General features: G+C 37.5%; 2 protein-coding genes across 5 annotated transcripts in view; one reads left to right on the forward strand and one right to left on the reverse strand.

Moving 5' to 3' along the window:
* Positions 1–5,013, forward strand: part of sh3pxd2b (SH3 and PX domains 2B) — a 52,421-nt gene extending 47,408 nt beyond the window's left edge. For all 4 annotated transcript variants that reach the window (XM_033643410.2, XM_033643427.2, XM_033643418.2 and 1 more), the window contains 4 exons: positions 884–1,095; positions 1,194–1,240; positions 1,349–1,474; positions 1,647–5,013. In XM_033643410.2, the coding sequence (XP_033499301.1) occupies positions 884–1,095; positions 1,194–1,240; positions 1,349–1,474; positions 1,647–3,161 (1,900 nt within the window). In that variant the 3' untranslated portion in view covers positions 3,162–5,013. The remainder of the gene's footprint in view (positions 1–883; positions 1,096–1,193; positions 1,241–1,348; positions 1,475–1,646) is intronic.
* Positions 5,014–9,368: 4,355 nt separating this feature from the next.
* stk10 (serine/threonine kinase 10) overlaps positions 9,369–15,763 on the reverse strand; it is a 56,385-nt gene continuing 49,990 nt past the window's right edge. Inside the window, exons 12-20 of the mRNA XM_033645454.2 lie at positions 15,427–15,550; positions 15,087–15,266; positions 14,817–14,909; positions 14,561–14,690; positions 14,272–14,396; positions 13,825–14,013; positions 13,613–13,738; positions 13,361–13,474; positions 9,369–11,210 (exon numbers count right to left, since the gene is read on the reverse strand). Of these exons, the coding sequence (XP_033501345.1) occupies positions 11,073–11,210; positions 13,361–13,474; positions 13,613–13,738; positions 13,825–14,013; positions 14,272–14,396; positions 14,561–14,690; positions 14,817–14,909; positions 15,087–15,266; positions 15,427–15,550 (1,219 nt within the window). The 3' untranslated portion in view covers positions 9,369–11,072. The remainder of the gene's footprint in view (positions 11,211–13,360; positions 13,475–13,612; positions 13,739–13,824; positions 14,014–14,271; positions 14,397–14,560; positions 14,691–14,816; positions 14,910–15,086; positions 15,267–15,426; positions 15,551–15,763) is intronic.

Raw genomic sequence — 15,763 nt, forward strand, 5'->3', positions numbered from 1 at the left:
GTTTGGTTCGGTTCAATCAAACTCAAGTTCATTTGCCCCCTAAATGCGGTTTGTTTGGGCAGGTGTGAACACAACAATCTCACTTGGGTGTGCACCAAAAATATTGGACCTAGACCTTCTTGAAGAGGTGGTCTCGGTCCGGTTACAAATGAACTCTGGTGCGGTTCGTTTGTGGTGAGAATGTGTAACAACCTCGATCCGAACCAACTGCAGTCACATGACACATTGTTTGGGTTAAACATGAGCATGTTACAGTCCTGGAGGATTATTAATGTGCACCTCCTCCTGTACTGCCTTAATATGCACATTCAGCACATCCAATGCATCAAAACATTGTTTTCTAATTGGAGCCGCGCCTCGTTTTCAAACTGTATGGTTTGACTAAAATGAACAATGACAGCAATATAGTCCACGATGAGCAGCGCTAAAATCAACCTGCGTAGTTGTCCCTCCACTGTGACATTAGAAAGTGTCACATTTATCTTGCAAGTGTACTCTTCTTCAACGTTTTGTTTACTTCCTGGATTTTTCCCGTATGGGAATTCTGACCAATCAAGAGCAGCTTTCTCAAGCAAGGCATTTGATCTGGTCCGCTTGTAAATGCTGCCGTGAGAACACGAACCAACTCTAGGGAATTATGCAACTTTGTAACAAAATTAGTCCCTGATACGGATCAAAGCAAGACAACTCTAGGTCTGAAAGCACCCTTAATTTACTAATGAGACAAGTACATGTATTTAAAAACATGAATTGATATCATATCCTACATAATATTTTTGGGGAAAAAAATCCTTAACCAACTTATTTCATTGTACAGACTGCCAGTAAAGTCTACCCAGGCAGTTTTTTTCAGCCACTGATTGTACATCTCTTCTCCGCTCAGGTACCAGGGCCGTGAGGGCTGGGCCCCAGCCTCCTACCTGAAGAAGACTGACATCCAGGGCCAGAAGCAGTCAGCAGGCGCTGGTGTTCATGCCAGCACCAATGACCTAGATGGGTTTTCTAAACAGAACCAGCAAAACAACGCAGCCAAAGAGAACCGAGACAACAGCCAAAAAGAAAACAGACTCTCATTTTTTTCTGACAGCAAAAGCAGTAAGTGAACTCCAAATCCAATAAACTGTTTTATGACTGCTATGCAAGTATATTACTTAACAAAATTATTAATTGCATAATGTCTTTTCCCTCCACAGAAGTGGGAGCAAGACACAGACCTCCTCCACGCAGAGATCTTACCATTGTAAGAGATCCAATTCAAATCTCTAACACACACAGTGGGGATTTCTGTTTTGGAAAATAGCTCAGTTTTTCTCAACAAAATCTTTATGTGTCTGCTCACATTCTACAGCCACGTGGTACAAACCTACCCAAGCCACCTGTACCTCCTCAGGTTGAGGAAGAGTTCTACACCATAGCAGACTTCCAGACTACCATCCCTGATGGTATTAGCTTCCAAGCAGGAATCAAAGTTGAGGTGGGTCAGGAACTTCCCAAAGATGTACTAAAATTAAGAATGTAGGGGAACTTTTTGTTTGAGTAAAGATTTGTAGATTTGTCTTTTTATTTACTTGCATCATTCAATTTTAAGATTAAAAGTAAAATGCAATGACTCCTTTTTTTTTTGTTGTTTGTTTTTAACCCACCAGGTGATCGAGAAGAATAGTGGTGGTTGGTGGTACATCCAGATAGATGACAAAGAGGGCTGGGCCCCTGCCACCTTTATCGACAAGTACAAGAAGACCAGTAATGCCCTGCGACCTAATTTCCTTGCCCCTCTGCCCAATGAGATGGAGAAGCTGAGACTTGAAGACGGTGGTTCTTCAGGCACAGACGACAGCTGGTCCAAGCCTTTACCAGATGAGCCAACCACAGCCCCTGACTCCTGTGCCCGGCCTAAGCTGAGAGATTGGAAGTCCGGTGCCAGCAAGACTGGGCCTTTACCACCAGCCCCAGCCGCCCCTCCAGCTGAAGAGAAACCGGCTCTGCCACCTCGTAGGGAGTCCATTAATAAGAGCTTTGAATTGGAGGTATCCGAGAAAGTGAGGGTTGATCATTCCAAACCTTTGCCTCCAAAGCCCCCAGCTCCTGGGGTCATAATGCCACTGGTTACACCCAAAGCACCCCCCTTCAAACAGGACAAACCACCAGAGACCAAGAAAGAAGATAAGAGCAAAGCTCTTCACCTCCGAAATGAGATGGGTCTTGAATGTGGCCACAAGATCTCTGCCAAAGAGGTGAAGAAGTTTAATCTGAAACCCGTACCTAAACAGCCACCAAAACCCAAAGCAGAGGTGCAGGAGGAGAAACCAGAGGTAGCTGGTCCAGCAGTGTTCATGAAGCCGAAGCCAGTGATCCGACCTAAACCTGCCCCAGCTGCAAAGCCAGATCCTCCGGCTGAGAACAAACTAGACATCACCAACCTGAGAAGCAAGCTGAGGCCATCGAAACCTGCGGATCCTGGCTCCGCGTCAGCTGAGGTGAACCATCAAAATGACACCACAGTAAATAGTTCCCATCCCAGTGCCCCCTCTAGTTCCCCCCCAATTCATATCCCTACTCTCAACAATGGTAAGCACTGCGACGAGCCAAAACTTCCCCCAAAACACATGAATGGTCATAGCCAGGAGAGCTCATCACCCCCTGCAAAACCAGCAGTGCCCCCCCACAAGGATCCCCCACAGAGACCCCCTGCCATGGCTCCAAGGAGACCTCCTCCTCCCAAGAAGACCGACCCATCCAGCCCGACTGAGCCCAAAGCTCCAGCCCCTCTAAGAGAAATCCAGGATCCTCCCAAGGGCCCGGCACCTCAACTCAGCAGACCCCCTCCCCCTAAACCCAAAGCATTTGCTCAGGCACCTCCAAGCAAAGAGAAAGAAGAGCCCAAAATGAATAAAGTCCCAATTCCTCCCAAGCCCCAGGTGAAGAGTGAGAAGCCGGGGCCGCCAAAGGACAAGCTTCCACCTTTACTCATGGAGCCCAGTAAGGATGAGCTGTATCTAGCTGTGGCGGACTTTGAAGGGGATGACCAAACATCCAGCTTCAAGGTGGGTACGGTGTTTGAGGTTCTGGAAAAAAACAGCAGCGGCTGGTGGTTCTGTAAAAATGTAGGACAAGACGTTGAGAGCTGGATTCCCTCAAATTACCTGAGCAAGAAACCTTAGTGTGTTGCCATATGAATAAATAAACAAACTAATGATTTAAATGAACAAAATATCACTACTTTGTAGCTTAATAGCATCTTTTTTTAATTTATAGGTACCTTTTGTTTTTTTAAAGTGACATGTTTTTGTTATGTTGCATTTTGATAAAAAAAAAAAAAATTCTACCTAAACTGAACCAGCAATAACACATGACCTTGTTGGGTCTTGTGATGTTTACTTTTGTCTTTATCGTCGTTTTACATTTAAAAGAAAGTAAGTTGCTTTTGTTGCCATATGCTAGTCTCAGCCTTTGTCAGTCTTGCCAATAAATAGGCTAGACGCTAGAGCAGCAGTAAATGTATCTCCACCCATGCCTTCTATGATATGGTGCCTCTATATTATATGCAAAGTGCTTCAGTGCTTAATATACTGTATGCAACTGTAGGCATAGTCCTTGTTGGAAACTAAAAAACCTTTGACTAAAAATCTACATCCCAGGATAAAACACTAGTTGTTCAAATCCAGCAGTAGACAAAAAAAAAAATCATATATCCCTTAAATAAAGGCTGCACATGAACTCACTGGGGGAGTTCAATGACTACATCTGGGCTCTCAAGTGCTATTAGCAATTACTAAAAGAGATGTCTTTGCCAAGTAGAAGTGCTGTTTGTTATACAAGAAACATGCATATTCGTTTTTGTGCTATTGTAATGCTTTTCATCGTGGACTGCATAATTCATGTTGCAGTGACTTGTAAAGGTGTGCACTTTTTCAGTCATTTCATATGAGATCACTTTGGGGTTTGCACATGCTGAAGGAAGCCAGAGTGCATTGTTTTTTTTAGTTTGACATTTGTATTAGCAATGTTCTTTTTTTATACGCACTGTATAAAAAAAAAAAAAAAAAATATCCACCAATGTAAAGATGAGACTGACAAGTTGAAAAGAAGCTCTCTGTCAAAGTATTTTAACATGATTATGTTATGTTACACCCAAACAATAAGTGAAATGTGACTTGCAGAGCACATCTGTCTGTACCAGATGTCTGACCTAAGAAATAAGTGATTACATGATTTGTGCAATGATTTACAGTATTGTAAGTGTACAGTCTGTTCATAACCGTGGTTTGGTGCTCAAATAACAGCGAAAGGACGACCATTGTATAAAAATAATGTTTTACATAAATGCTTGACTGGTCTCAAGCATGGTCAGTATAGCAAATTATTTTTTATTGTACAGAAATGAGAGGCATATCATAGCTGTTGTCACTTTTTCTTTGATGGTCCATCTGTAAGGTCTTTAACTCTGTACTGATGAAGGGATTAGAGGAAGAAAGAGCCAAGAAGGAGCTGTGTTTGTAGGTTTATGGGGAAATACAGAGGGTTGTGTCATTTTTGTTTCTGTGTCTGTCGAGATACAAAAAGTCACTCAAGAAAAGTATGTGACACAACTGGCTGCTAATGTCACACCAAGTGGTCCAGAAATTGTTGTCTACTATTCATTTTTTGAATGAAGCGTTAGGTTTACGAAACAGTTGATAAGCAAAATTGGAACATAAAAATGTACTGTACATTCATGGTTCTCTAAACAATCAGACAAGGCTACAAGCTGTAACTCTGCTTCTAGTCGCTATATTATTCCACCTTCCAGCTATGTTTTATAAAGAAAGGACAGAATGTTACCAACTACTAAGAAGAAATTGTATAATTGAGGAGAAAAAGAAGGAAGCTACAGTACAATGTAAGGCAAATGTATGGGTTGATGGTGTCATCATTTCAGTATTGTAATCTTATTTACTTTTTTTGCTATGTATTTTTCATTACATTGTGTCTTCTTTTACTTAATTCAATAAAAGTTTAAGATTTTTCAGTTCAGCTGTCTTACTGTGTCTGAATTGGTATCTTAAGATCCCCCCAAAAATGTTTATTTATCTTTTACTTTTTTGTTTGTTTTTAATTTTTTTCACTCAATATGTTTATCGTTAGGTACCCTGTAGAGTTTTTTGACAACGAGTAGCATTATGGAGCTGCGTTTTTTACCAGTCGGTCCTTGTTATGTCTACATCACGCACACAGGTGGTGTGATTCACATACACTCCTGTCAGTTTCATTCAAGAAATAACCCTTTCATGCTTTCCCACTGCTTAACAGTTGGTGGGGGCACAAAGGAACAAGTGAATTCTCAGCAAAGGCAGTGAAAAAAAATACTCCTAGCCAATGAACATGAATTTAAACAATAATTTACATACAATATCGATGGATCCAGAGACTGAGGTTGTGGGTTTTATCCTGATTGAACTGAGGAAAAAATCTAATAAAAAAAGTAAATTTAAAGTAATTTTTGGCATACTATGCTACGACTTTTTTTCATGATTTTGAACAACATACTATACTATGACATTTTTTCATGATTTTGGATGACATACAGTACTATACTGTGACATTTTTTCATTATTTTGGATGACATACTATACTATGACTTTTTTTTCATGATTTTAAACAACAGTATACTATGACATTTTTTCATGATTTTGGACATCATACTATACTATGACTTTTTTTTCATGATTTTGGACGACATACTATGCTCTGACATTTTTTCATGATTTTGGACGACATACTATGCTATGACTTTTTTCATGATTTTGGACGACATACTATACTATGACTTTTTTTCATGATTTTGAACGACATACTATACTATGACTTTTTTTTCATGATTTTGAACAACATACTATACTATGACTTTTTTTTCATGATTTTGGACAACATACTATACTATGACTTTATTTCATGATTTTGAACAACATAGTATACTATGACATTTTTTCATGATTTTGGACAACAAACTATGCTCTGACATTTTTTCATGATTTTGGATGACATACTATGCTATGACTTTTTTCATGATTTTGAACGACATGCTATACTATGACTTTATTTCATGATTTTGAACAACATACTATACTATGACTTTTTTCATGATTTTGGACAACAAACTATGCTCTGACATTTTTTCATGATTTTGGATGACATACTATACTATGATGTTTTTCATGATTTTGGACGACATACTATACTATGACTTTTTTTCATGATTTTGAACAACATACTATACTTTGACTTTTTTTCATGATTTTGGACGACATACTTTACTATGATGTTTTTCATGATTTTGGACGACATACTATACTATGACTTTTTTTCATGATTTTGGACAACACTATACTATGACTTTTTTTCATGATTTTGGACGACATACTATACTATGACTTTTTTTCATGATTTTGAACAACATAGTATACTATGACTTTTTTTCATGATTTTGGACAACATACTATACTATGACTTTTTTCATGATTTAGAACATACTATATTAGTCGTTTTTTTCATTATTTTGGACAACATACTTTACTATGACTTTTTTTTCCACTATTTTGAACAACATACTATACTATGACTTTTTTTTCATGATTTCGGACAACATACTATGACTTTTTTCATGATTTTGAACAACATACTATATTAGTTGTTTTTTCATGATTTTGAACAACATGCTGTACTATGACTTTTTTCATGATTTTGGACGACATACTATACTATGACTTTATTTCATGATTTTGAACAACAGAATATACTGTGACTTTATTTCATGATTTTGAACAACATACTATACTATGACATTTTTTCATTATTTTGGACGACATACTATACTATGACTTTATTTCATGATTTTGGACAACATACTATGCTATGACATTTTTTCATGATTTTGAACAACATACTATACTCTGACTTTATTTCATGATTTTGGACAACATACTATACTATGACATTTTTTCATGATTTTGGATGACATACTATACTATGACTTTTTTTCATGATTTTGAACAACATACTATACTATGACTTTTTTTCATGATTTTGAACAACATACTATACTATGACATTTTTTCATGACTTTTTTTCATTATTTTGGACGACATACTATACTTTGACTTTTTTTCATTATTTTGGACGGCATACTATACTATTACTTTATTTCATGATTTTGAACAACATACTATACTATGACATTTTTTCATTATTTTGAACAACATACTATACTATGACATTTTTTCATGATTTTGGATGACATACTATACTATGACTTTTTTTCCCACTATTTTGAACAACATACTATACTATGACTTTTTTTCATGATTTTGGATGACATACTATGACTTTTTTTCATTATTTTGGACGACATACTGTACTATGATGTTTTTTCATGATTTTGAACAACATACTATACTATGACTTTATTTCATGATTTTGGACAACATACTATACTATGACTTTTTTTCGTGATTTTGGATGACATACTATACTATGACTTTTTTATGATTTTGGACGACATACTATACTATGCCTTTTTTAATCGTTTTGGACGACATACTATACTATGACTTTTTTCATGATTTTGAACATCATACTATACTATGACATTTTGTCATGATTTTGAACAACATACTATACTATGACTTTATTTCATGATTTTGAACAATATACTGTGTTATGACTTTTTTTCATGATTTTGGACAACATACTATACTATGACATTTTTTCTTGATTTTGGATGACATACTATGCCATGACTTTTTTATGATTTTGGACGACATACTATACTATGACTTTTTTCATGATTTTGAACAACATACTATACTATGGCTTTTTTTTTACAATTATGTACGACATACTATACTATGACTGTTTTTCATGATTTTGAACAACATAGTATACTATGACGTTTTTTCTTGATTTTGGATGACATACTATACCATGACTTTTTTATGATTTTGGACGACATACTATACTATGACTTTTTTTCACAATTTTGTACGACATACTATACCATGACTTTTTTATGATTTTGAACAACATACTATACTATGACTTTTTTTCATGATTTTGAACAACATACTATACTATGACTTTTTTTTCACAATTTTGTACGACATACTATACTATGACTGTTTTTCATGATTTTGAACAACATAGTATACTATGACGTTTTTTCGTGATTTTGGATGACATACTATGCTATGACTTTTTTAATGGTTTTGGATGACATGCTATACTATGACTTTTTTTCATGGTTTTGGACGACATACTATGACATTTTCTCATGATATTGGACGACATACTATACTATGACTTTTTCCACAATTTTGTACGACATACTATACTCTGACTTTATTTCATGATTTTGGACAACATACTATACTATGACGTTTTTTCATGATTGTGGATGACATACTATACTATGACTTTTTTTCATGATTTAGGTTGACTATATGGTATGACAATTTATGGCATACTATATTATTAGGATGTCTTTGCGACTTACTTTTAAGGTTTACTTTAATACAGAATATTTTATGGCATATTACACTATTTTCAATCTCAAAATACACTATAACTCTTTATGTCATTTTACATACATAGCATGGATATGTCTTTAGCATAACTATGATTTTTTTGTCCCATTTGCCAGACTTTTGTATGGCATACTGTAAGATTAATGTTTTATGGCATTTCTTAAAACATTACTTACATAACATTTTTTGTAGCACACCGTACTTTAACATTTTTTTGTGACATACTATGCAATCGTTTTTTTATGACAAACTATAATGTATTTTTTTATTGCATATTATACTGTCACACAATACTATGGCTTTTTTATGACATAATATTAAGTTTTTATGGCATGGTGTTCTATGACCTTTTGGTGACATACTATAATATGACATTTGTAAGACTTCCTTTGACATACTATAATATTTTTAACCTATGCTATACTGTAACATTTTAATTACATTTTTATGACTCACAATACTGTAAACTTATGATACTTTGACTTTTTTTATAACATGCTGTTGTCTTGAAATGTTTTATGTTACTATGAGATTTTTTTTTACTATACTAATAATCAATGTATAGTCATTGTAAATAAAGTGTGTTGCTGATATTAGAACTCAAAATGGCGATTGGGTTTTAAAATGTATGGAAAGAATCTTACTGAATGGAACTTCAGGAATCCTGCACATAACCTAACAGGTGATCCTTCTCTTGCCCTCTATTAAATGTCCAACTTTTCTCTCAGCTTAGTCTTCCACATTCAGAATGACCATGCTGATGGTATTAATGATACTATTACAGGAATAAGAGCCTCCACTGCAATCCACTAATTAGAAAATCTGCCTTTATTAAGTTATTTACAACAGTGGTTCCTTCTGATACAGTTTCATTCACACTTATAACCCCTCCATACATACGATGTCATGTAAACTGAGGCAGAGAGGCCTACATAGAGCCATTAAACATGACAGACAAGATCAATTTTACAACAAACGTAAATACTTCTGAGAGACTGTGAGAGGGAGAGAAAGATTAAGCTGTACCTGATTGCTGACCTGGTTTAACGTAAACCTGCAGGCCAAACTGCTCTAAAAGAAGCTCACTCAAAAAGGCAACAAGTTCCTCAGCTGCAAACTTTAGTTTTCAGTTTAAGGTTTAACATCTAGACATATCTCACAGGCTGGATTGTTGCACTCCCTTAAAAATGACATGAAGAGTTACGTTCCAAAATCAGCTCAACGTTTGAAAAATGAATCTGTTACCCAAGTACTCAAGATTATAAAGATAGAATGATTTTTACGCAATGCCATTTCTTTCAAAATGTTGATAGATCTGTTTTTGGAGTTCAACTCTTCATATTATTCCCCCTCTCAGTGCAAAGGAAGGCAAAGATTAAGAAAAATAAACCTCTTTATGCTTAGCAAAGACATACATGTAATATTGCACTTTGGTTAGCAGGCAGTGCATTTACTGCACACAGTATAACAATTATACACTTAATACAATTTTTTAAATTCAGATTTAAATCCCCTATCTCACATCTTTCAAAGAACAACAGTATTTTGCTTTGGCTTTGTCAGTTCCCATCCAGTGTGATTGAATCTACAGTAAAAATACAACAGAGAAAAAAAATATGTCATAGCAAGCTATGTGAATAACAATGAGTCTTTCCTCGTCTGTTAAAACCTCATTTCTAAGTAATCACGTAAAAGAAACTATTAAACTCTGATCCGATCTTTAGCCTTGTCCCGCATTTCAAACAAGATACAAAATAATATGCACATCCTTCATACCAGGGGTGTTAAAAAAAGAGATAATATTTAAATTAGCATTTACAGTGATAAATCTGGATAAGGTTGCTGCTTTAGCTGCTTTAAGACATGCATCTGACTTACGGACTAAACAGGTCAATGAGCCAAGGCAAACAGAACTGGAAAGAATAAGAAAAGCTCAGTACATTATTAAATTTTGGTTGCGTTTTTGGTCATCATACTCGGAAGACAGCACTGATAGTTAAACAAAAAGTGCTTATGTACCAACTCACTAGCTCTCACAGAAACATACTTCCTCCTTATGTAAAAAGAAATTATCCCCAACCAAATAGTATTTTGTCTCTTTAATATTTACTAATTATTAGTTTGGTATCTTCATCCCACAGCCACTGTATCGTATTCTCCTCATGTTTCACTGGTGAGCAATAAGAAGCAGACTTGAACAGAAGAAGGAAATGAAACACTGTATGGGATCGAATGCTTTGCAATCAAGTGAAGCACATGATGAATTTTTTATAAATCCAAAAACTACAACACTTTAAAGAAAAAAAGGAAAAAAAGAGAACAGAACATGAGATAAAACATAAATATTCACTAAAACATTTAAGGAACCTAATGGAGGGATAGGTATGCTGCCATCACTGGCAAAGCAAATTAAAACTGAGGCAACAGGCTATTGTAGCGCCCATGGGTGTACATGTGAGTGTGTTGGTGCTAACAGTGGCCAGGAGATATTGTGCAACGTCACAGCAGTTGTTTTTACGTGGTGGAAGAGTCCTGGTAAGGCACAAACTTGGAGAGTTTGTTGGGAGAACTTGGATTTGGGTAATCACTACTACTCATCCTGAAGAAAGCCTCCTGCTCCCTCTTCTTCATGTTTAGCTCCTCTTCAAGGGCCTAGGGTTGGAGAAGAAGGGTGCAGTGAGATTAACTGACCAAGCTTACAGAGGGATGTAAACTTGTCTAACGTTGTTCTTTACTGCAGTGGTTCCAAACTGGTGGGTTGGGGTCAAAAAGTGGGTCACAGGTCCATTCTGAATGGACCGCAAGTGACTAGTTTGTAAAAAACACACTTCATTTTAAAGTTTAGTGAGTTCCTGGCACAGAACTTTTATTTTGAAGTGCTGCAGAGTGAGTGACTAACAGACAGCTACTCTAAAGAGACAGCAAATTAGCGCAACGTGGCCAAATGCAAGTATGACGCTGAATATATTAAACTGTGCGGACCTTGAACTAATGACTAAGGAGAAAACTGGACCCTGTGGCTGGACCAGTTGGGAACCACTGCTTCAGTGTGTTCTGCAGTCTTCATTGAATTTGGTTGACTAAGTAGACCAAAAAGATGGTGATGTTATGAAATGTTTTATGAAGGACATACAAAATGCATGCAGCACCAAAATGCACAATAACAGACACGTTTTGCTCTTTTGTACGGAAGCGTATTGTATTCACCTGACAAATAAAAAAAAAAAAGCCCTGTTTTTCTGAGTAATTTTTTCCTTTTTTTCTGAGTAATTTTGTTCCTGTTTTTCCTGGTAATTTTTTTCTGTTTTTGGGGTATTTTTTTCTGCTTGTTGTGGTAATTTTTTTCTGTTTTTCGTAGTAATTTTTTTTCCTGAATGAGGAGACGAGATACTTCAAAATCTCGCGAGAAGCTCCCACCTGGCACGTAATTAGTTACACACTCGCTCAATGTAACAGGTTAGGTTAGTAACAGGTTGTAACGATGTTAGCTGACAAACATGATTTCAGTTGTCAGCTAACGTTGTTACAACCCCTTACTAACCTAACCTGTTACACTGAGCGATAGGCCTACACTAGAAGAATGCAGTCCAAAACATAGCTAGATTATCATACCCTGTGTGTAACTAATTACGTGCCTTACCCTTATTGTTCCCGTAGTTGAAATTGTCTAGGAGCAGGAGCACGGATGCAAAATACATCCATGAGCAGGAGTCACCATGGATGCAGGCGTCACTTGCAGGTGCCAGGTGGGAGTATCTCGTCTCCTCATTCAGGCAAAAAATTACCACGAAAAACAGAAAAAAATTACCAAAAAAAAAAACCAGAAAAAAATTACCACGGAAAGTCAGGAAAAAAATACTCAGAAAAACAGAAAAAATTACTCAGAAAAACAGAAAAAATTACTCAGAAAAACAGGGCTTTTTTTATTTGTCAAGTGAATGCAATACGTTTCCGTACTTTTGTTCTCAAGTTCTTGTATAAAATGTTGAAATCTTGGGAAATATACTTATTCGCTTCCTTGCTAAGAAGATGAGGTGATCTTAGTTTAGATATAACCCCCGTTGTTTGTGTATGATGCATATTCTTGAACTTTGAGAAGAAGCTAGCTGTTTCCTCTTGCTGCCACTCTTTATGCTAAACCCAGCTAAACACCTTCTGGCTCTAGTTCTTTACTTTAAGGAGCTCCATACAATATTCAGAGCATTAATACAGTAGCAAACCAGTATTTGCTATGTAAAGATATAGTAGGTAATGGTGTCCTGAGCTGAGAATGAAGTCACGCTACCTCTCTGTCTGTGGTAATCTGAGCTTCTCTATTAGCTGTTGTGGTAGATAGTTTAGCCATGCATGTAAGTGAATGTGAGTCCCCAGCTACTCTCCGTCACTCTGCACTGCACTCATACAGAGGTTACCGCTGATATCAGGATGGTGTCGTTGTGGAAGGGAAGTGGTCAGTACTTCCTGTTGTCGTTGTTAGGACTGTTAGCTGCTGGCTCAGCTCTCTACATGTTAACAACCGCGTGCAGACAGCCTCTATATCACAGATACACTCTAAATATAGTGTAGAGCTCCTTTATTACACAGGTAAGAAAAGCATTTGTTTTCTCATCCAGCTCTTAGCATGACATCAAATGAGCATGTTTCCCAAAATGTTCAACTCCTAGTTTGATTACTTAACCATTTAAAGAGCAGCATGTCTTTATTCTCACCTTCTTTTATGTGACACATAAACATAATGAGTGTAGTTCTGTGTGTTAGAACCATGCATATAACACATAATAACACTGTGACAGGGAGCGCACCTTCTTTCTGGGTTTCAGCATATCCCTCCACTCCTTCAGCAGCGTGTTGTGATGTTCATCCAGATGTTTGAGCCTCTGAGTCTCATTCTCAACCAACAGGTGACATTTTTCATTCTGAAGCACAAAACAAGCTCTTGTTAACAATTACAGCCTGTTTATCCAGAACATCCTACAGACTGCACTGCTTTGGAAACTTCCATGCTGTGACAAGATCCACAGTATAAAAATGAGAAAGTGTTGCCCCTCACTCACCTGTAGCTGCTGCAGCTCTCTGACATTGCTTTCACATTGGCCGGTCATCTCCCTCATCTGGTTCTCGTGTTTCTGCTGCTGATGCAGCCTCTCTGTCTTCTGCCGCTTTTCCTCCTGCTGAGAAAACTAAAGAGCGACAACAGGGAGTGAGTCACATAACGATCAACTCAGTGCTTGAACATGGTGGTGATGAAACCCTCGCTACCCTTTACCTGTTTGATCTTCTCTCTGTCCTCCGAGGAGCTGCCCGTTGAGTTGATGCGGAGGCTCTTCTTGAACATGGCCATGCGGGTCTTGGCCTCGCTGCGCTGAATCTTGGGCAGCCGGCTCTTCTCCACCTGTTGCCGGCCTTTAAGAATCTCAATCATTCGCTGATTGTAGCACTGCATCTGTTCCTGCTCCTGTGGTGGCACAGGAAATACACACATTGGCGCATTCATTTCACGTGTATGCAGGGGAGACCATGTAAAGTAACTGACACAGATGGAAGCTCTGAGTGATGCAGGGTAACTGCTGGATTGCTAAACATTTTAAAATGAACATTTAATTTCTGATTGAAGACTTGTATTGACATGTACTTGCTACCCAAAGCTAAACGAGTGTAGAATGGTGGATGCAAACATATTGTGACGAGAGTAGCTGTAAATGCTATGATTTACCTTCTCGTGCTTCTTGAGGAGCTGATGCCTCTGGAGGAAGTACTGGTCTTTCAGCTGCTGCTTAAATAACTGGTGTCGCTCATATAGATTCTTCTCCTCCATGTCCCATATCGTGGCCTCACGCTCTGATCAAAGCAAAGAGGTCACACAAGAAATTACAAAAGATATTGAACACATTATGTCAACGCTGTAACATCTCAGTACACCAGGGTTGGGCTTAGAACAACAAGGCTTAGGGGTCATTTGATCATTTGAATTGAATTAACCCTTTGCTTAACAGATACCGTACCTCTGATTAGCTGGTGTTTCTTGTTCAGGCATTCCCTCTCCATCTCTGCAATCTCTCTCTTGTTGTTGGAGATGATTCTCTTCAGTGTTGTGTCAAGGTAGTTCTTCTGGGCTGCCAAGAATTTCTCCTCCTAAAGTTTATCGTAGGTGATATGTTCTCATGAATGTCCTAATATTTAATTTTTTGTCCAAACCAGTTCAGTGAAGTACTCATGACAACACAGTGAACACAAATGACTGCCGAGGAAACAACTTACTTCTCTTGTCTTTTTTTCTTGAAAGGAATTCATCATCTGCTTCAAGGATTCTTTACGCTGACTTCTGGGCAGCTTATCAACAGAGTGTTTTACCTAAGTGTATCAAAAGGAGGCAAACTTCAGCTGTATTCACTGAGTCTAACACAACACTTAAACACAGTGGACACACAAGGAAGCAAGCAAGGTATGTGAGAACGAAGAAGACTATCATTCCCGTGTACAAAAAGCTTTTTTTGTCATTCCCTTCCCACATCCTTATCTCAAACATACCTCCTTTTTCTTGTGCTTTAACTGATCCTGGAACCTGTGGTAGTCACGTTCCTGCTCTGATTTGATGCGTTTAGTCTCTTCTTTGAGTTTAACATGGTGGTCTCCTTCCATCTTCTCAATAGTCTGCTTCTGGTGCTTTTCCAGGTTCTCCAGCTCTGCATCATAGTGTTTCTTCTTAGCCTGGGACAAAATGAGAGAAAACAAAATCAGTGTAAGCTTTGGTGAATAAAGAAACAGCCCTACAGAGCTTTGTATCATACCTGCCACATTACATCCATCTCCTCCCAATCATTCCATGAACAAAAAAAAAAAAAATGCAGTGAGATAAACGGTGACTTACATTCATTTCCTGGTCGAAACGTCTCTGCATCTGGTCTCTCTGTGTTTCCAGTTTGGCGTTTAGTCCGGCTTGAGCGCGCTGCTCTTCCTTTTGCAGTAAACGGAGCTCACGCAGCTCCTGACGTCTGAACACACACATTTACGATATATACAGCTTTAGTGTGTGAGTTTAACAACTTTTCAGAAGTGAATATAGTTTATTAGTTACTTGTTTTAAAATATCAGAAATCCTTTTCCTCTCAGCCTCTGAAGGGCCATGTCAGTGTGCTTGTAACAATGAGACCAAAGTCTGTTGGTATTACTGCAGTGATACATGCAATGACATATGTGTACCACTA

This window comes from Epinephelus lanceolatus, chromosome 11 (assembly GCF_041903045.1).
Source record: "Epinephelus lanceolatus isolate andai-2023 chromosome 11, ASM4190304v1, whole genome shotgun sequence".
Classification (NCBI taxonomy): Eukaryota; Metazoa; Chordata; class Actinopteri; order Perciformes; family Serranidae; genus Epinephelus; species Epinephelus lanceolatus.